This window comes from Serinus canaria, chromosome 2, assembly GCF_022539315.1.
Source record: "Serinus canaria isolate serCan28SL12 chromosome 2, serCan2020, whole genome shotgun sequence".
NCBI classification, from domain to species: Eukaryota; Metazoa; Chordata; class Aves; order Passeriformes; family Fringillidae; genus Serinus; species Serinus canaria.
Genome location: NC_066315.1, coordinates 9,193,612 through 9,214,860, shown reverse-complemented (window position 1 = coordinate 9,214,860; position 21,249 = coordinate 9,193,612). Strand labels below are relative to the sequence as shown.

The window sequence follows — 21,249 nt, the reverse complement described above, 5'->3', positions numbered from 1 at the left end:
AGAATTTCAGGAAGCGTGAATTTACAAAAGGTCTTTTTCAGTATTTCTTGTAATCTGAAGTCTTAGGTGTCTTCTCCCAGAGGGTATGAAACTGCTTTATATATTGGAAATAATAATAATATGTAACTGTCTGTGATCGTGTACTTTTCAGAAGGAGAAGAAAGTTTCATACTTGGGCTGAATGAGGTGGTGGGAACAGATGAACTAGAGCCTGAAATCAGTGGCCTTTTACCTAAGAGATATAAATCTGCTTAATCCTCTTGCCTGAGGCAATATGCCTGTAACACCAGGAGGACACTCACCACAGAGAAGTGAATGGCCTCATGTGAGAACTTTCTGTCAAAGTCCTGGGACTTTGTGTCCATGTGTCACCTTCTGTGACACAACCTTAGCTGGGGACATGGGGTGGGGGCCTGGTGCTGCTAAAATGGGCAAATCTCAGATGCTGAATTTTACATTGACTTAATTTTGATGCTGAATCACTGACAGGATTGCTGTAGGACTGGGAAGGGTAACAGGGAGAGAATAGTTTCCAAGATTGAACCTGGGGGTTTTTGATGATATTGGTATCCTGTACTCTCAAATAGTAACTTTTTGATGGTTTCTTAGCAATTTCCCCCTCACTCTCATTTTTTGAAGTGAATTCTTTTTTAGATAAGCTCTATGGGGTAGCAGCTATAGATTCTTTTTAATTGAATATGGAAGAGTGTAGAACTGAGTGACTGAAGACACATTGCAACAAGAAAAGGTATTTGCTAGATCCTCTACTACATCTTGCTGAAATTCCTTCATTTTATCCCTAAAGCTGCAATAAAATTGGGAGCAAAAGGCAAATAAATACACTTCTCTAGATGAAGAGAGAAGCTCCAGTATGTAAGGACAAATAGCACTGAGCTAGAAGCAGGTGTACTTTCCACCTTGACCTTAATCCTTATACACACTGAGCATCTCCTGAGTGAAGCAGCATGCAGTGCACTGCCTGAGGACACAGATGCTGCAGAGGTGATTAATGCTGGCAGGGACAAAGGTGAGGAGTGCAGGTATGGAAAACAAGGTCTTTGTCACAATCATTTGTTTGATTATTAAATGGATTCTAATCTTTTTTTTTTCTTTTTTCCACCTTCTCCTTCTACCAGCATTAATACCTCTTCATGCATCTCAAAAATATAAATATCCTGTTTAAAAAAAGCTTGCCACTGAGAAAATGAAGAAGAGAATCCTCCCTCACATAGGAAGGGAAAAAAGTCAGTGACAAAGTTAAGCTAAAAGCATTAACTCCTTACAGATGTGCTAAGTGGATCTAAATCCCAACTTATCTTTCAGCTGTGCCAGTATAAATAGTTGTAGAAGTCTCACAAAATTAAGTCCCAAGAAAGCTTTGGCCCTAAAGGCCATTTCATCAAGAACAGTTGGACAGGAGGAGTCACAAGGGAAAGGGCTGTTATAAATTGTGTTACTCAGTGACAGGATAGCCAATATCCCAAAAAGACATAAACACTGTGGATGGGAAAATCTTTACCCATCTCTCCCTGAGTTGTCATGCTTTTAGGGACAAGCAGAGCTGGCTGCCTCCTGAAAGATCTTCTGCTGATGTAGTGTTTATCCCTTCATTTTACATCCTTTTTTTCCCCTCCCTAAATGTTGAAGTTGTTTTGAAACATTTGCCTGTGTTTGTTTAAAGCTGGGACTTGAGATTCAGGAGCAAAGAAAAGCTGCAAAGTGAAAAAAAAATCTCATGGCATATGGAAACAGCTCTACTAATAGAGCCATAAATCTAATAAATGAATGTATGTACTACATAGATTATATCAATAAAACTCAGAAAAAATATTCATGAACACGTTACCCTTTGATTCTTCCATTTTATTTGTTTCATAATAAGTTGCTCCCCATTTTCTATATTAATTTTGTTGAATGGGCCTTAGGAAATAATAACAATTGCAGAGTCAGTATTAAATTGAGAAAAACATTCCTCTTGAACATGGTATGAAATTGATTTCAAAACCTTTTTTTCCCTAAATTTTTCCATGCCAGTTGTTTTCCCCTAATGTATTCATGATTAGAAATAACTCACCAAATTTCTGTGACTACATCTTACTCTGTCATTTGACTGTGAAGTGTTTATTCCAGCTTTGTTTAAGCTGCTTTGGTTGAACACTTTTATCCAACTTACATCATTCCCTAGGGCTTTTAGTAGAAAGATGAAGAAAACATTTCCCTTAATATTCTAGATTAATGATTTTAAAAGTGTTACATTGGAAGAAATATGTGACACAAAAACTAGGTTATGCAAATGTGTGCACCAAGTAAAAAGTAAGGATCATTTTCTTGGTTGAAACAAATCTTGGTGGCTATCTGGACTTTCATCTGCTACACCCAGCTTTCTTGCATTTCTAGAGGACATCCAGGTAATGCCAAGACAAGTATCAGCTGTAGCAATAGATGGGGATTTAATGAAAATTATCTGAGTTTTGATACTTCAGGCTGAAGACAAGGAATCTTACCGTCTTCACATCTGAGTCCCATTTCTCAGTCATTGGATCCCACCACTCAGCTGCTTCTGAGAGTCTCATGAACCATGGAGTCTCCTGGAGATGAATATTTATCTGGGAGATCTTGTCTTTTGGCTTCAAATGCATCCTCAGTGATGAAGTGCTCTTGCTGTATTTTTCCTATTGTGCATGCTCACATCATGCATTAAATCCTTGATCACTCATTGTAGCAGATACAGCAGTTAATCATATTTTGGATTTAGCAGGTGGAAATGCCTGTTTAGAAGGATACTAGAAAGAAGGCAATTCAGGAAGACTTCTCAGGCAGGAGACCCAAGATGATAATATATGTTACAGAATATTTCTGAGCTGGTGGCAGAGTTCAGATGTGAGCAGGTGGTGAGTTTTGACTCACTGTGGGGTACAGAAATTGCTCACATGGGTTGCTAGACATGGCACACTGCTAAGATCAAATGACATGTGGTAAATGGGACTACAGCTTCAGAGCTCCTCAGAACGTGTAAGAGTTCAGGGTGGAAGTGGGACTTGCTTCATAACTTCCAAAGAGACATAATATTGGCTCTGTGTTTTTGCACTGCTGTGCCAGCTGCAGTTTAGGATACCCAGAAGAACTCCCATTGATATTTTGGAGAGCTCTTTCTCTTTGTGTGGGCCAGGCCAGCAAAAGTTATTGAATATGGCCTGGTAATTTTTAATGAAGACAGTTCAATCCCTCCACTGATTCAACAAAGTCTGATTCAACAAAGTTCTTCAGGGCAAGATTAAAAAAACTTGGACTTTGCTTTCTGCAACTCCTTCTGGGATTAGACCACAATTTGGCAGTGTTTTCTGAGTAAGGTAACAGAATTTGGGTGGTATTTGGAAAATTTGATGTGTAGGACACAGACAAAATGCTCCTGTGATGATCAAATTTTGCATATGCACCCACGACGCAGCTGTGGAAACATTTTTAAATAAGGAGATAAACATTAAAATAATCTGTGAAGTTTGCTTGGAAGTGGATGACATAGTATTTGCTGTTCAATAAAAGAGGACTGGTTTACTTTGTGGTCAAAACCAGGTAAAGTATTCCACCCTCAAATATTGCATCCTTACCCCAGTATGTCTTCATAAAAGACAGAATTTTACTGAGTTTGTCTCCTTTATGTAACTGTCCTTTTGTTTCAGACCAGAGTAATATCTTACTTTTTTTTTTTTTAGTTGGCAGCTCTCCCTCAATGCTGTCATGTCTCCCTTATCCTCTTCTCCTAAACGCATGAGCTAATTCTGCTTTAGGTTGCCAAGCTGGCCAAGAAAACCCTATTCATAGCAAGAATTATGAGCTGCCTCTTGTTGCTGGCTGTATGTTGGACCTTTGCATTGAACTGAGAATAGAAGGGAGGGGTGATAAACTGCCCACAAGCATCACCTCCTCCAAACACAACCTGCCATTGCTCTAGGAATTATTCTCTGGCCTTTTTCTTCCTGGAATGGTTATGAGGGTTGATGTCCAGGTCCTCCATTGTTTTTGTCCTCTGTCTGGTCAGTAGTAAATCCATCGAGGTTTGTTGAAGATGGTTGATTTTCTGGATTTAACCCATCTTTAAAAAATATTTCTGTGACTATGTATCACAACTGTGTTATTTTTAAGATGATTTATGTGAAGGCTTGCCACCTTCTGACTGGGCTGTTTGTAGCAACTAAAATATTCCCATGAACATCCAGAAACTCTACTGCACATAGCAACTAAGCTCTAGTAGCTGTCAGACTGCAGTGAATTGAAGCAAATTTCTGTACATCTTTTATTAAATATGTGCACACGCAGCACATTTCTTTAAGGAAAATAAAAGATGACAATGTCTCCTTTTTGGATGCATTATATTTGTACTTCAGCATTGAAGAGAGTCTGGTAATTATAAAGCTGTTTAAGCGATTTTATTTTAAAATTATAAAGGTACTGAACTTGAGAAAACAAATGCAGTCAGTTATTTACTACTGACTGCTTCTTTCATTCTTTCTGTATTTAATTTAAGTGGACTTTAGCTTGTTGAAAATAAAAATACTAAAGGACTAGCAGTGCACAGCATGATTTGTGTTCTTGCTGTCATGCAAATTCACAGAAAGAAGGAAACATATTAAAGAAATTTGATAAGACCAGGTGGTCTGAGTGAATAATTTCCCTTTCATTAACATATTCCCCTTATTAACTCTGTAATTAATTGTACATAGCTAAGGAAAGCTATGGAAATTGCATTTTGAGATGTATCAAAGCTGACTTTATGCTTCAGACTTCCATGCAATTTACTATTAATGAAGCAAGAGATGGAGGCCCCAAATCTATAATTATTACTTACTATTTGAATGACAAGCAAAGAATTTTATCAGCACAGTTTCAAATGAAAGGGGATTAGCAGCTAATGTTGAAATTGTTAATCTTTCTTATTAAAATAATTTTGACGAGAGTGTTTAGCCTGAAAGAGGTTTCTGGAACATCATTTACCATTAAAACAGCTATTTTCTGAGGCTCAGTATGAATTTGTCTAAGTTTGACAGCAGGGTGCAAATATTTTTTAAATGAATGAATATTTTATGGGAGCTAAGGCTGTTCATGTGTGAGCTGATGCTGAGCTGCTTGCTGTGTGCATATTCCTGGAATGTGTAGCAGGATGGTGGCTCAATATCCATCTCACCAAAGTGAAGATGTCTACTGAGATAACAAGGGGGGAAAAAGCTACAGCAGGAGAATCTGAGAGCTGAAATTGCACCCACGGCTGTGTCTGCAGACGAGTGATTAGCGGGTGGGAGCCCAGGCAGAATCAGGCCCTGGATCTTGGTGTTATATTTATGACACAGTGTTACTTCATGTTTATTTAGGCCTTCTTATGCCTTTAAATACTGATATATTTTTAGGGTTTGTATATTGGTTTTAGTATCATGTGCCTTGAGATGACTCTTCAGTGGTGGGTGCTTCATACCCACATGCAAATACCATGAAGAGCAATAGTATCCTCTATAGGTATAGAGAAATGTTTGGGAGCAGACATACAATATATACAACTTTTCTGTGTCAATGGAAAAATTTTTAGCATTTTAAATTTTAAAACTTTTCCTTGCAATATTTGCAATTTTAGTCTCTTACAACTGTGTATAAGTGAAGCTGACAAGGGTGTTTGTGCTCCTTGGGATGAGGAAATTGTGAATATATAGTGACATAAATGGTGAAAAGCACAGCAGTGATAATTTATAAAATTTAATTTGCAGTGGTCTCAGCCACATCAGTACTGGAGGAGATGTATGTTAAAAGAACCCTTTTAATCTGCCTGTGTCACATTACAGAGAAAAGCTAATGGAAAAGATGTCACATGTCTTTGCCAGTGACAAATTTTACCAGCAGAATAGATAGAGATCATTTAAATGCTTTAAGACATTATTTGCATGAGTAGATGGACTGTGTGTAGAAGTACCATCAATACAAAAACCCTCATGTACCTGCTCTACCATGAGATTACTCCAAGCTTTACTTCTGTGTGTGGAGCATGTGGAACTTGACTGGGCTCACCCCAAAAACTGCAGGATGCAGAACTAACCTTTTATCTGTGGTCCTCCAAGGTTCCTTGGAGCAGCCTTGCAGAGGGAGTACTGTTGCAGCAGGACATGTCCTGAAGTGTACATTCACTTCATTCATCAGACAATTCCAAAGGAGTTTTAGCTTAAAAGTAGCAGTTGATAAATAGCATGCAGGAATGATACCCAGAGAAGCACTTTCATATAAAATCATGTTTTGTATGTATTATAATTATGTGTCAGGCCAAAGGCTTCAAGGGTGCTTCTTAACCTGTAAGAATCATAACAAACCATGCAGACTGTGGCATTAAGAGACAGTCACCATGCCAGAGTGGTAGACTGTGGTGGACTTAAAAGATGGAATTTTTCAAGGATGAAGCTAATGCAGAATCCAAACCCTAAAGCTTTTATAAATGAAGGAGTATTTCTGATGCAGGTATTTATCTACTGCTTTATCTGCTGCTGGGAAGGCAGCTGGAAGGGTTGGGTTTATTAACCACTGCAAGCTAAGATGGCCAGGGCAGTGCTGGCTCACAGTAGAGGAGTGTCCTGCTGCTTTTTAGGTGTGTGTGTGTGTGTGTGTGTGTGTGTGTGTGTGTGTGTGTGTGTGTGTGTAATGCCTTCCTGAGAAAAGTGCTTTCTTCATTTTTCATTGCCTCCTTTGACCTTTTGGTGTCTTTATTTGCATTGGACTAGTTTGATTGAAAACATCATGATAGTGTCTAGTTGCTGTAGTAAATGTACTGATGGTGCCCAATACACTACTTCTTCTGGAAGCCCATAAATGGCTTATGTTTCATTTGAAGTTCTGTTGTACCAAGAAATCTCTGTGGTATCTGAGGGTATCCACCAGCATTTTACTTAGCATATGTGCATCCTCATAACTGAATTTTAGTCCTTCAGGTAAGATTCTGGGGCCTGACAAAAGAAATTTTGGGTAAAGTCACCAGGACCCTTTCAACTCACTTTAGTAACCAAAATAATAACAAGCCAATGCTTATTTACTGCTTTTGATCAGTAGAGTCAGAGCTCTTTTTAAAGGTTGCTATCATTATCCTGTTGTTTTAGTCCAGGAAACTCAGGCACAGACAGGGAAGCCTCTTCACCAAGACAAACCCTAAGGTTGGAAACAGAGCCAGGAGAAGACCCCCATTCCCTGGTGTCCCTGAGCTGACCTCTCACAACTCATCCTTTTGGCTTTAACAGAAAAAGGATTGTACTGAAGGATAATACTTTTGCCCTTTTGTGTCACTCATTACCCTTTATTAAGACATGAAAATATAAAGGAATTCTGGACTTGGTTTTGTCAGATTTCATTCTGTGATTTTAGTTATCACCTTATTATCTAAGAGCAAAATATCACATATTTGGAGAGCTGACTGAAAGGTATTAAATACATACTGAAAAAGCTTGTGAAAACCAAACTGAGGATGTGCAGTCTATAGCAAATAACTCTATGATGGAAAAGGATGTCTTCCACACATTTTTTGAGTCTCTTCTGAATTGATAACAGTTTTCTTCAAGCCCAATCTGCTAAATCCTAAGCAATCATGCACATGCACCAAATTTTAGGTTCTTTTTCTTTCTGTTTTACAGTCAGCTGTACTTTTACTGTCTACCCAAAACGACTGCTGTCACCCCCTCAAAGTATTCTCCTGGTTCAGCAGTTGAAGGGAAAGGTTCCATTCCAAGGAAAAGAAACAGCATGCAGAGAAACGTTGAGAGTTATCAGTTATGACCAAAATTTGCTTCTTCCCATAGCATTTAGCTGTGTCCTGGTTTTTGTTTTTCTGACTTTCTTCCTTTGCAGTATCATGTCTTCTTTCATCATTTCACTTCTTTGTTGACCTCTAGAGTATGTTCTTGGCTTCTTCTTCTCTCCTCTTTCACATTGTTTTTTCCTTGTTCCTATTTTGCCCTCTGTCACTTCAAATGTTTTCATCTGTGGATTAGACCAGTGTTCCTCAAACTTCTTTAAAGTGTTATTCTTTACTGGCTTCCATGGAAACCCAAGAGTCCCAGGAGTAGGCAGGATGTCTTCAGCTTATGCACTTCTAAAGCTTTTCTACCATCACTTCACAATCCCTTTTGAATGCTTTCATGAGAAAAATATTTGAGAATCACTGAGCTAGGCCAGCATCAGTTGGAAATCCCATGGTGCATAGATAAAAGGTTACCTGAAAAATGGGACACTTCCTCCAGATTTGGGAGCTGGGCAGATGCCAGCTGCATCTTGCTCCCAGCCAGCATTGCTTATTCTCCTACTGCAGGTTGTTTCAACATGGCTGTGAGTGTGACATGGCAGGGGTAGAGCAGAAGTGTCTTCTCCCACAGTCCTCACTTTAAGTCCTGCAAGGGCTTCTGTGAAAAAAGTTTCTTCATTTCCTACTGTCATAAAATCATTTAGGTTGGAAGAGACCTCCAATATCAAGTCCAACCATTAAAAAATCAGGTTTTCATTCAGCCTGCTTTCTGAGCTGTCTTCTCTAGTCAAGCTCTTTGTTTTTACTGTTGCAGAGTTTGCTCTGCATCCATGGGACTGGCAGTTCACCAATTGTGTTGCTTCTCTGTGTGCAAACATGGAATTTCCAAATTTCCACGGTTCCAAAATGGTCCTTAGTGCAAGGATGTGGTCATTGAAGGTGTTTGTGGAGTTTGAAGTGTCTGGTCTCTGTTACAGGAGATTTCTAAGGAAAAGGCTGATTATCCAGTCTGTTCTTTCCCTGCTTTTTCTCCCAGGTAACCTGATGGTCACTTATGCTTAACTGCATAGCCTGCCTCTAGGCTGTGGGTATAGCATGAATTGCAAGACTTCTTGGATTTCATATTGCATGTTCTCAATTTTCTACAACCTCTGTGTGTGTTTGGGTACAAACTCTATCACTTCAATATCTTACCTTGCCCCACCACCCAAAAAAAAAAAAAAAAAAAAAAAAAAAAAAAAAAACCAAAAAAACCCAAAAAAACCCAGAAAAGCAGAGGGGCTTTCCTTTATGAGTTATTATTTTTTCCTGAAGAAGCACTCTTTGACTTTTATTCACAAGTTTAAGAGTAGCAGTAAGTAAGTACTTTTCCCTTTGCTTTAGCAGGGGTATTATGTCTGTAAAAGAAATATTTTCCTGTCTGCCCTCAAGATGGCCAGTGTCTAACATAGTGATATTTTTCCAGACTATCTATAAATCACATCATCTTCTGTATCACTTGGATATACTTGGTCATGGTTGCCTGGGTTTTACTGGTCTCATTATCTCTTCAGAACTTGACCATGCTTGAAGAGAGGATTATTTTTAAACATGATGTTTTTAGAATTCTTTATTTATCTCTTGGTAATTTTTATATATATAGTAAAGGAAGATGACTATACAAGTGCTCTGAAAAGAAACACAGACTGTAATTCATTAAAATTTAAATTTGAAAATACAGTATCCAACAGGGAACCCAAATTTAGATGCTTAATTGAGTTAGCAGGGCTGTGAGACGAAGCCAGGGAATTTGGTTTTATGTTTTCAGCCAGGTAATTAGTGTGCAGTAATATATTTTTAAAGTTTTCATTTCAGACACACAACAGACGTATAAATGAATCACAAATATGTCTTGGATTGTGGTATGGTGTTAAAATATTAGTAAAAAACGAAGTGAGAAGGGATCATTAGAAAAATTGAGTTAATGTGTAAGAAGAAAATAGCAGTTTTCTGTGAGAATGGTGTTGGGTGTCAATATTGACAAAGAGTCAAAGGACTTGATTTGTATATTGTTGTTTAGTTTTTCAGCTAGTTTTTACATGCTTGTGCTTTTACATTTTAACAAAGCTACCAGAAATGCTTCCCAAAATGTCTCAGTTGATGAATTCAGCTGACACTCTCCTTGGTGCCAGTTCCTGTACTGCAGAGCTGTCTTTAATGGGGAGGTTTGGGCTGAGTTTTTTCTTGTTTTGGATTTATTTTTGGTTTTATAAAATGTCACAACATATCCCATGCTGGGAAATAGCAGTAATTGGCTAAGAGGTTTATACCTTAATTTTTTTAAGTAATATTGTTCCTTTTTGTGAAGGCTATTTATTATTTGAGATTTTTGTAGTGAAATCTATTATAAGAAGTACAGAAATTTTAAAAACTGCTTTTGGATAATTCATCTTTTACATACATATTATTTACTTTGGCATGTCTTTGCATAAACAGCATTCAGCATGTGCATAAATTTATCTACTCACCAGACACTTAAACCATGTACTTCTAAACAAAATCCCCAACTCAAAATCTGTACCAATTCCATCACAGTCAGAACATTTGGTATACTTGTCATTACTAAAATGTTCTCAGATATGGATTCATTAAGGTGTCCTGACTTTTAGCCATGTCTATAAAAATGATCATGGGGTTAAAAAAACAGCTGTCCAGAATATTCCTGCAAAAATTAGTGTTTCAGGAGCATATTCTGTGACCCTGGGAAATTCATTTCAGTGATTGTGCCCTTCCATTTCCCATCTGTGAAGCAGCAGTGATACTTGCCTCCCTGCAGAAGTAATGTGAGCACTTTCAGACAGTTGGACAAGAAGGAGCTACAGAAACACAGGGATTGTAAGGGAGCAAATTATATTCCCTTTTATGGCAATCATCTTCTCTTTTTTGTTGAGGTTTATTTAAAGCAAAGTAATTGCAGAGGTGAAAATTCAGAGGCATAATTTAGATTTCAAGAAAGGGTTGGTAAGGAGGAGGAGGTGAGGGTGGTTGTATTTTAAGACCTAGAAGACACCATTAAGTAGCTGATATTCCTTAAGAAGGGATTCCTTGTGGAGTGAATTCCTTTATCTTCTGCTATATTTAGAGAGCCAGGTAGAGTAAATATTTCATAATTAAGCATTCCATTTTGTGAGTGTTTAACTTAGCATTTAACTTAGCTGCATTTCTTTTTTAAAGTATACCTGCCTCCACCATTCCAGTTGAAGCAGTTCTTGGCAGCACATGTATTTTCCAAGATCTCTTCCAGAGATGACAACCTGTGTCAGTCCAGACCAGGCTGTATCCATCCATTTCACTGGGATTTCATTGAACACCTTTGGCAGCTGGGAGCTGTAAGAAAAAGGATTAGCAAGTGTTTGTGTGACACACACTGATCCCAGCACCTGCTGATTGGATTGAAGTAATCCTTTTACAGGTTACAAAACTCTATTATCAGGGCATTAGGAGAGGGAGGGATGGTGATGTACACTGCATCAAGGGTATATTAATTTAGGCAAACAGAACATAGGTAGCCATCTAATATGCTTGTGAATTAGAGCCTTTCTTGCCAAAGTAGCACACCGGTCCAGTCTGGTAGATAATGTCATACACTGCTTACAGTGCAGAGGTGATACTTCTCTAGCAAACCAGGGACAAAACTTTAACATTATTTAAGATGGCATGCTGAAAGCACAACAGCTCTTTGTGTGCATGCTTGGGTATCTACAATGAGCTTTACATCTGAAAATATGAAACTGAAACTATGGAATGTCATTTTTATTGTTGGCTGGTATCACCATGGAAGTTAAATTATTTCTGAATAATACAACCTATTTGAAGCAATCTAGGGATATTATTCTCAACCACACTGAATAGTTGCTTTGTCAGTGAATTGCCTCCCTCTGGCTTTTTTTTTTAAGTTTTCCTTCATCACCTACCACATTATGTATTATATTAGTAGTGTTTCATGCCAAATTACAAGTAGAGCTCCATAGTATTTTTCAGTACCTAACTGAAAAGCTTCAAAACTATTTTTTTCACTGGTGTAATCATGTCCTGAGAAATAGGAGAACTATTAGTTCAAAACACATCATGGTAGTAATATGGCTGCAAATGGAGGAGGAAAAACAATTTCTCAGTGTCTTTTGCCAGAGAAAATACAAATTCCCAAGTTTTTATTTCCCATATTTTTTTTATTTGTGGTTACTGTGAGCAGGAGATCTGGGATGGCCCAGGACAAGTTACAAAAGAGAAAGGAGCCTTCAGCCTGAAATGACTGATTAATCAGGTGATGAAATCCTGGTTCCAGTAAAGAAGGGATGAAGAAAACTCCCTGGGATTGAGAGCATGTGAGACTTTATAGCCAGATGGTAATTTACTGAGATTTTTTCCAGATACAGCTTCTGTGAGATACTGACAATGAGCTGCCACTACAGAATTTTTCATTTTATATGTCTATATAAACCAAATATAACTACCCCTATAAAGTCACACTTCTTTGCAGTTAATATTGAGAACTTGATGTTTAAGATTAAAGCAGGTATTTCTAACATTTATAGATTGAAGCTTCAGAGATGGAGCTGGTCTTGGTTCCAGTTACAGGTTCTGCATTATTGGGGGTTGGTTGGATTAGAGCACCAGAAACAACTGTGAGACTTCCATGAAACAATTTTTTTTGGCAAAAAATTATTTTCCTAACAAGCTCGTTGATGGAAAGACTGAAATTGATTGAGACAGTGCATCCTCTATTTATTTAAGGTCTGCTTTGCTAGGAAGAGAAGTAGGAGAGCATGGGCATAGTTTCAGCACCACTGAAAGTTTTTTCATGGAAATGTGTGATGAGCTCCCAGCCTTTTGTCTGTGCAAGGACACCAGGGCAGCTCAGGGAGAAAGACTGATCTTCTGCAAGCAAGACCCCAAAGTAACTTCAGTGTTACTATGAAACTGTGCTGGGAAGTGAGAAATGCTTAAAAAGCGTAGAAAAAACATTGTGGTGCTCTGCAGGACCTGAATATGGCTCAGAGTTGTAATAGTGACTCTGATCTACTCTGGACAAGTTTGTGTGCACCAAAATAGGAGAATAAACTAATAGTTTTGTAAAAGAAGAGTGGGGAGCAGGAACAGAGAAGAGAAATGGACTTTTCTGTTGCTATTCCCCGAGTCCAGACTCCAGCCCTAGAAAATAATGGAGCACATATTAATAAAGGAGTTGCTGATTATCTAGAGAGAGATTTTTTTGAGGGCATAAAAGGAAATGCAAGGGTGTCATTTAAGAGGGTGGGGAAGGCTGGAGTCTTTCCTTTGTGTATTTGCTAATCTCCTTCACCCTTTCCATTGGATAGTTGAACAATGAGTAAGAATATGCATAATTTCTAAAGAGCAAATCTAGCCTGGACAAACCTGATTGCTTTTTATTTAAGTAAAACAACAAAACCCAGTAGATGAAGTGAAAACAATGGATGTTATACATACAAATTTTAATAAAGTCATGACACTGTCTCATGAATAGTTAATTGAAAAATTAATACCAAATTTTTAGAGGACAATTATGTGGATGGAAATGAGGCAAAAGGTTGATATAGAAAAAGTAATGATTGAAAGCCATGTCTAGGAGTGTCTGGCAGAGTACAGGAATTGCTCTTAGATCCAGTTATATTTAACTTTTTAAATAATGATGTGGAAATGAGTGGAAGTGACAATGACTTTCATCACAGTCTAAAGTTCTGCACAGATGTGATGACAGAGGAGTAATTCAAAAGTTTGAAAGTGTTAAATCTGAAAACGTATACAACAAAGAAATTATCTTTGAAGAAAAGAGTCACAAGAAGACATATCTATAATTTGCATAGATCCATTAATTTATCATCTGTGAAGACACTGGAATATGTACAAGCAGAAATTGTGGAGAACAGCAATATTCTGAGCAGACAGACTAAAGTTGAAATACATGGCTTGCTGAAAATGAGTAGCAAATTAAGTTTGAAATAGAAAAACAATGTTGTTGACATCCCTATTAAAAAAAAATCACAAATAAGAACTAGTGGTCCTTATTGAAAATATTTGTGTATTTCCAGGTATGCAGTGTATAGTTCAGAAGAGTCAGAGTCCCAAGAAGTACTATTGAACTGTGCTTTAGGCTTCTGCTTTAGATACAGAGCAGCCAAATGTTAGAAAGATTCTAGTGAAGTACAAGAAATGACATTATTTGAAGACCTGGAAGCAAGTAATCAGATAGGCTACTTCTGTCTCTGAATTCTATAGCACTGTGAGTAATATGAGTGGGAACAGAGAAATTTACTGTGAAGCCACTAATGATAAGGTATTAAGCCAGAAAATGGAAGGACAAGACCATATGTGTGCTGAAAGCAAATTGGATTTATTCAGAAAAGTATCCCTCTTGCATGTAGTCAATGCAATGTGTTCTAAAGAACACTAAGAAGTTCAAACAGAGTAGCAAGAATTCTGGGGCATCCTGGGCCAGAGCGATACAACCCATGAGTTAGCAAGGAACAAAGGCAAAAAACCACATTATTTAAATTACCTGACAAGAATACAAAACAAATATTTTCAATTGTAGTCTTTTTCTGCACAATTTGCTATATAATAGCTAAGACAAATTCCTCTAGAATTTCCTCTCCTCCTTCTGAGGAAGCTTGGGAAGCACAACAGCACTGCCTGGCCCTGTGCACCTCTGGAAAAAGCAGCAGCAGTTTGAAAGGAGTTTCCCACGATGTTGGGTGGTTTGAGCAGTCACCATTCACAAGGATTAAGATAATTTCACATCCACATCTTCAGCTGACATTTGAAATTCGATTAGACCTGTCAAGGTCTGTCAATTTGAGAGCTGCACATATTTTCACTGAAAGATGCGTCCTCAGTCATGGAAAGGGTTTCTACTCAAGTACCATATTGGAAGTATGTTGTCAAAAATAATTGTGGCAACTGAACATCAGCTAATAAAATAGGCATTTTTAAAACAAATATCTTGACAGATGCAAACCATACTGTCTCTGAAGAAAGTACTGTGTCTCTTCAACCAAGTAAAAAGTGATAGGAGAAGAGGAAGTGGCCTCAAGTTGTGCAAGGGAAGGTTTAGATTGGATATTAGGGAAAATTTCTTCACCAAAAGGGCTGTCAAGCACTGGAACAGGCTGCCCAGGGCAGTGGTGGGGTCACCACTATCTCTGGAGGCATGTAAAAGACATATAGATGTGGTACTGAGGAACATGGCTTAGTGGTGGACTTGGCAGTGCTGGGTTACCAGTTGGACTTGATGATCTGAGAGACTTTTCCAACCTAAATGATTCTATGATTCTATGATTTAAAGATTGACCAGCCAGTTAGAATTTAATAGTTATATTTTTAACCTTATTTAGTCACAGAGCGTGTGTTGGACACCCTTCTTGATAAGTTAGAATTTAATAGTTATATTTTTAACCTTATTTAGTCACAGAGCATGTGTTGGACACCCTTCTTGATAAAAAAGTAAAGAAAAAAATGAAGAAAACCAAAGTAGTTTGACACCCTATTACAACATCAGCTGCACACAGGAAGCTCTAACAAAGCCATGTTTTACCAAAGCCAAGCTGGGCCACTGTGCTCTGTCTTTGTGCCTGTGTTCAGGCACATAAAATCTGTCTTAATATGTGCCACTGGCAGTGTCTCTTCAGCCCATTCATTGTCCCTGGGACAGCTTTTCATCCTCTTGCTGAAAGCTCCCCTTTTGCCTTACAACTGGCAGGTCTCACACAGTAATAATGGATTTTATAATACATCCACTCTGTCCTCATTTCATCAGCACATCCTCCTTATCCCCACAGCATGTTTGGCAGCAAGAGTGTCTCCTCTGTCTAAACAAGAGAAAGTAGGGACTGGGCTACCAATTGTCCTCATAGGTCAGGCCCTGTGGAAGGAAAATTAAGGTTAATGAAATTTAAGGTGCATCAGAAGACCTGTGCAAGCAGATGGTGTTTGTTTAAATAATAGCACATAGTTGGGATTGTTGTGCCCATATTGGTGAGGGCAGACCTCTGCTTTTTTCAGCAGGCTTGAGGAGCATTGCAATAACAGTGGTGACAACCTCTGTTTGTTTTACCTGCTGCTCTGGGACGAGGACAACCATGTGCATGTTTGACACATTGGTAATGAATTTCTTTTGCACCAGGCAAACATTGCAGAATGTCTCATCAAAACATCCTAATTAAGGAGTGGATTTGAGTAGACGTACAATCTCTAAAATATCAGAAGTTCCACTCAATTTAATGTACATCCAGCAGCTCCCAAGAGAGTGTTTCACAATCACTAAGCTTCTGTTTAGCAAAGTGGGGATGAGCATAGGGGCTCTGAAAGACTGTAAATGAAAGATTACTTAACTCTGAGGGAATTGTCTGGCTCCTGAATGTTTTAAAGCAAGCTTCTTCCTCGGTAGCTTTTAAAAATGTGTGTAAAGTAGATGTCCAGATTGGGCAGAGCCTTCCATGGGTCCATTCAAATTGTCAAACACCTCCTCGAGGTCTGTCAGGAAGTGCCCTGTGAATCTGATGCATGTGATGCAGGAATTGAAACCACACAAGAAATGGTTGGTTAAAATAAAGATTTCAGTGCATTTTCATTTGAAAATTCATGTATTTTTATACTCAAGATTACCTGAAAAATGAAGGTAAAAGTAATAACTTTAAAAGAACATTGAGTTATTTGAAAGTTCATGTGGAATAAAAGCAGTCAATTTACCTTAACTGTAAACTTTACCTTAACTGTGACAGATTTGATGGTTTAAAGAAGAAATTGAATTTATTTTTAAAAGACAATCCTTGAAATCATCAGAGAGACAAGCTGGAGTAAACAGAAAGCTCCTTACTTCATTCAGTCCTGCCTTAGGAATCAAATGTTCATGGCCCTTTTCCTACAGCTTTGTGGGCCTACCAGGATTTTTGAGAGATTCAGTGTTGGCAGATCTGTATATCTGCATAAAATGTCCCTGAAGTCTGTGGGACATTGGTGATGGGCATGTCAAAATGAATCAGATTATAAAGCTGTGGTTTCAAATGGGAAGATGCTACGGGCTGGTCCTTGACTGCCTGATCTCTGCTGCATGCTAAATAGCTGCTCTGAAGCCTGCAGTCTTGGCTCTGTGGTATTGTAAGGTTTTGCTGTTTTTTCCCTTTGCTTCATAAAAATTCTTATATACCAGCAAGACTCTGCTCTGGAGGGATTATCCTTTTTTTTTTCTTTTTCCCCGATGATTTCAGTATGCATAGCCAGGCACAGAATTGCTAGGAGAAAAGAGCAGGATCTTTAGCCTCCCTCCTTTCCCCAGTAGCAACAGCCTTTTGACAAGGACAAATAAACTATTAGAGGATGGTTTCCTCCTGTTAACTTGCAAGTTAATGCTGGGAACATGTTACCAGACCCACACCCTGGCTCACACCAGGGCCACGCCGCTCTCCCAGCTCCACGTCCGTCAGGTCCCAGCTCTGTCCACTGCAATGCTTCTTCCTTCATTATAGAAAAGAAGCAATCACACAGTAGGTGTCTTGATTGTATCTAGGCCACCACTATTTTTTACCTCCTTTAGAAACCTTTCTAAATGCAATATCTTTCTGTCTCCTTAAAGACATCCCTTCGGAAGCGTCGCTTCTTGAATTGGTTTTTCAGTACCAGGTTTGATTTACAAACCTTGTGGAAAGACAGCTCCCAACAAACCCTGCACCAAACAAAGCTGTGTGTCAGGGGCTCTTTTGTCATCAAAAAACTGCAACAGAGAGCTGCATCCTGCCCTGCCAGCCAGGTGGGAAGCACAGTGGCTCAACAGATTTGCAGAGCTCCTGTTTGGTAGAGGACAAGCTGCAAGCTTTTTACACCTTCTGTTAAACCTGTAGAGAGGGCACGAGAGCCTTTCTTCTTTAAAGCACATTTAGGAAGAACAATTCAACATCAGAAAGATTGTCTATGGAAAGGGTTTTCTAAGCAATTAAAGTGCTTTTTATACTTTACAGTGAGTCCTTTCTGGGAGCTTTTTCTAGACAAGGTTTGCTGCGGATTGGACTGTATTAGAGAAGGTTCCAGCAATAACCACTGTGACTCATGTTTGGGCCAGAAGCTCTGCTATTGACCCCAGCCCTGAGCCTGTCTCCTGAACAGTCTGTCCTTGTTAAATCTGTTTAGGAATATTAATTTCAACCTACCTAGTACAGGCAATATGGAGTTTAATTTGCAAATATGACCAGGTATAATGTGAGATGGTTCTGCTGCTTGTTGTAGAAGATGGCAGGCTCTGCAAGGTAATGAGTCTGTATAAGCAGGCTTAAAGTACCAGGTGATCTCTTTCTTAATTTTCATGTCAAAGGGAGGGCAAGATTTCTGGGTTCCCCCACTCTTCCTCCTTTCTGCTCTCCTCCCTTCACATACTTGAGTTATTTTCTGATCCATAGGGTGAAGGAAAAGAGTTCCAGTTCACTTTTCTCAAATCTTTGGAGCTGAATTCCTATCTACTGCTGGAGCTCTAGCCTTGGGAGATCTGCAAAACCTTAAGACCAGCACCAAGACACTTTGAGGCCCATAATTCCTGCCACAGACAGTTTTCCTTGGTTTTCCCAAAAGAAACTGTTAACTGAATGCAATGTACAATCTTTAACAACATATATTAATATTAATTAACACCTCCTCAGTTCAAGGCCCTCTCTGTGCCTGTTCATGTGCAAGATGAGTTTCTGATGACCCAGTGCTTGAGCTACAACAGTTCAGCCTCGCAAATTTTTAATGCTTTTCAATATTTCTATCGCTGTTGTGACATGCATATGTGCTTGAACTTTAGTTGTAAAATCCTTTGTTTTGACAGAAGTTGTTGTTTGTAATAATTTTTGTCAATGGAATTTTGTTTCTTTTCCATTGCCTGATGAAAGAGACATTTGGGCTTACATTTTCTAGGTACTGAAGAAGAAATCATTTTCTCCCAAAGCTCAGTGACTGGATGTTTGATACATTTCCTCTCTGTTAGCACTGGTACATTTTATCATTCTCATTTTTTATAGCACAAATAAGCTTGAACTCAACTCTCTATTAAGTAAATAAATGAACCTTAAAACTGAGCCTCTTTTTTTCCCCAAAGCTCAGGATTCCCACGCTTTGAGAAACATCCTTTAAGCTTAGCTTTCAGCCTAGCTAAGCCATTGCTTAATGCAGTGTTCATTTCATTCCAGTCCTACATGGAAGACCACCTGAAGAACAAGAACCGTCTGGAGAAGGAGTGGGAAGCTCTGTGTGCTTACCAGGCTGAGCCCAACGAGAGCAGCGTGGCACAGCAGGAGGAGAATGCGCCGAAGAACCGCTCCCGGGCCGTGGTACCATGTATGTACACTTCTCTTTCCATCATGGCATTTTGGTTCTTGATACATTCCCCAGGATTCTTTGCACAGTGGTGTGAAAGCTGCAGAGGGCAGGTGAACAATGTGGAGTGGTTTCTGTGTGTACTGGAAAGCTGTGGCTGCGATTTTGGGCTGGGTGCATGTCCTGTTGTCTTATGAGACCCCGTTTATCTCCTTGTAAGTCTCATATATGTTACAAAAATGCACAACTGTGTCACATAACACTGCTGCTGCAGCTGTGCTGTCTCACCAAATTCCATAGCCAGAGGGATTGTCAGTGCTGGAATGTGCTGTCTGTACAAGAGTGGCATCTGTAGCTATTCAGTAGAAGTCTCTTCTTTTTCTGACCAAGACAAGTTGGTCTCTTGTCCATCCAGCAGTAACACCAGCAGTCTCTAGGCAGAGCTAGATAATCTGCTTATCAGATACTCAGCTGCACTGAAGGAGCTCCTTTAGGCTTCAGTGGATAAGTTTGCAAGCTGGCTTCACTCTGCAAGGCTTCTCTAAACACACAAAAATAAAAATATTGTAAAAAAAAAAAGAACTGAATTTTATATTCCTAGAAACTGCTCTTTCCTGTAAGCAGCTGCCTTTTGAGCTTGAAATAAAAGTACCATATTTTTGCTATGCAAACATATATATATATATATCTCATAGATTACATTGGTAATGTATGGACACATATTTCATTAGGCAACCAATGAAACAAAAATGAAACTGAGAATATATGCATGGTCCACAGCAATCAAAATGCTCTCAATCAGCGTGCCCACAATCCAGCTGGATAGCTTGGCAAACATATATAGCTGGTTTAATTTTTAAAGTGCCATGAAAACATTAATTTTCCCTAAGAGAGTCTTGAGTAAGTAGTATTCCTCCTTTAGGAATGGAGAAATGACGGGTAACACGTTAAGTAAATGTCATAGCCAGATTTAGAGTGAAGATTCTTTGGAAGGACATGGCAATTTAACTGAGCCCATCAGTCCCTGCATATTTGCTTCAGCAGGGTTTGTCTCTTTTGTTTATGTAGTGGCTCTTTCTGCAATACTTTTCTACTCAGGAGAGGATTACAGCAACTTAGCAGTATTAATTCTTCTGAGTAAATATGGTGCTGGTCAAAAGCCTTTTGGGCAGCAGCAGTTTGCTGACTTCCATGTGTTTTGGGATCAGGTTTGTTGAGAAGTTCTAAAGAAGTCACCATGAAAGTTAAAGTAGTGCAAGCCTTCTGTGCTCTTTTACATCCTGCAAAAAAAAAAAAAAGCACTTAACTGACATGATAGGCACAGAAAATTTTCCATGAAAATATGTATTGATCCAAGTTAATCTTCCTGCTTAAAGTGTTCCATCAATATGGACTTACAGTCAGACCATCTTAAGATATTTCAAGTTTCTGCTCATAAATGAAGCTGGGCTGGTTTTGGTTACTGCCACAGAGATAGCACGGGAGCTACAGATGTTGCCAGAAATCAGTGCTGGGTATTTGACTGATGTAGAAACTGTGTCTTCATGATTCAATTATCTGTAAGACAGAAGCCTTCAGACTAGACTTTTCTACCTCTGAATCCAGAAGTATCATGGCTGTGACAGTGCTAAAGAGCGGAGGTTTTTAACTTTGGTGTCAGAATCATTTGGGTTGGGAAAGACATCTGAGATCATCACGTTCAGTTGTTAACCCAGCACTGCCAGGCCAACACCAAACCTCATCTCTGAATGCCACATGTGCATGTCTTTTAAATTCTCTCAGGGATGGTGACAGGTCTGTCACCATCTGTCTCTTTTCATCACAGTGTATGTACCTCATGGATGTATCAGCCAGCCCTGACCAGCCTTTGTTTCTCTGCCATTGCTTCTTTCCTGGCATGTTGTTATGCCATTGTAGTGATTTGGTGAAGGTATTGGGACGTGGATAGGGTGACTGCAATTTATCTGAAGTTTTAACTATAAGTGTTTTAGTACATTTAAAAGGGTAAAATGATACATTTGCTTTGTTACTTCAGTGTGGAAATTTCTATTACAAATATTAGTGCCCTGGGAATTTTCCTTTTTGACTGAATTGCACAAAATTACCTGCCTTCACTTTCTGAGGTTGCTGTGCACTGGTAAACAGCTGTC

At 38.8% G+C, this 21,249-nt stretch overlaps 1 protein-coding gene across 1 annotated transcript in view; it reads left to right on the top strand.

The window, feature by feature from the left end:
- Nucleotides 1-21,249, top strand: part of LOC103813070 (protein tyrosine phosphatase receptor type N2) — a 104,571-nt gene that overhangs the window by 26,049 nt on the left and 57,273 nt on the right. The window contains exon 5 of the mRNA XM_050970455.1: nucleotides 18,973-19,120. Coding sequence (XP_050826412.1) covers nucleotides 18,973-19,120 — 148 coding nt within the window. The remainder of the gene's footprint in view (nucleotides 1-18,972; nucleotides 19,121-21,249) is intronic.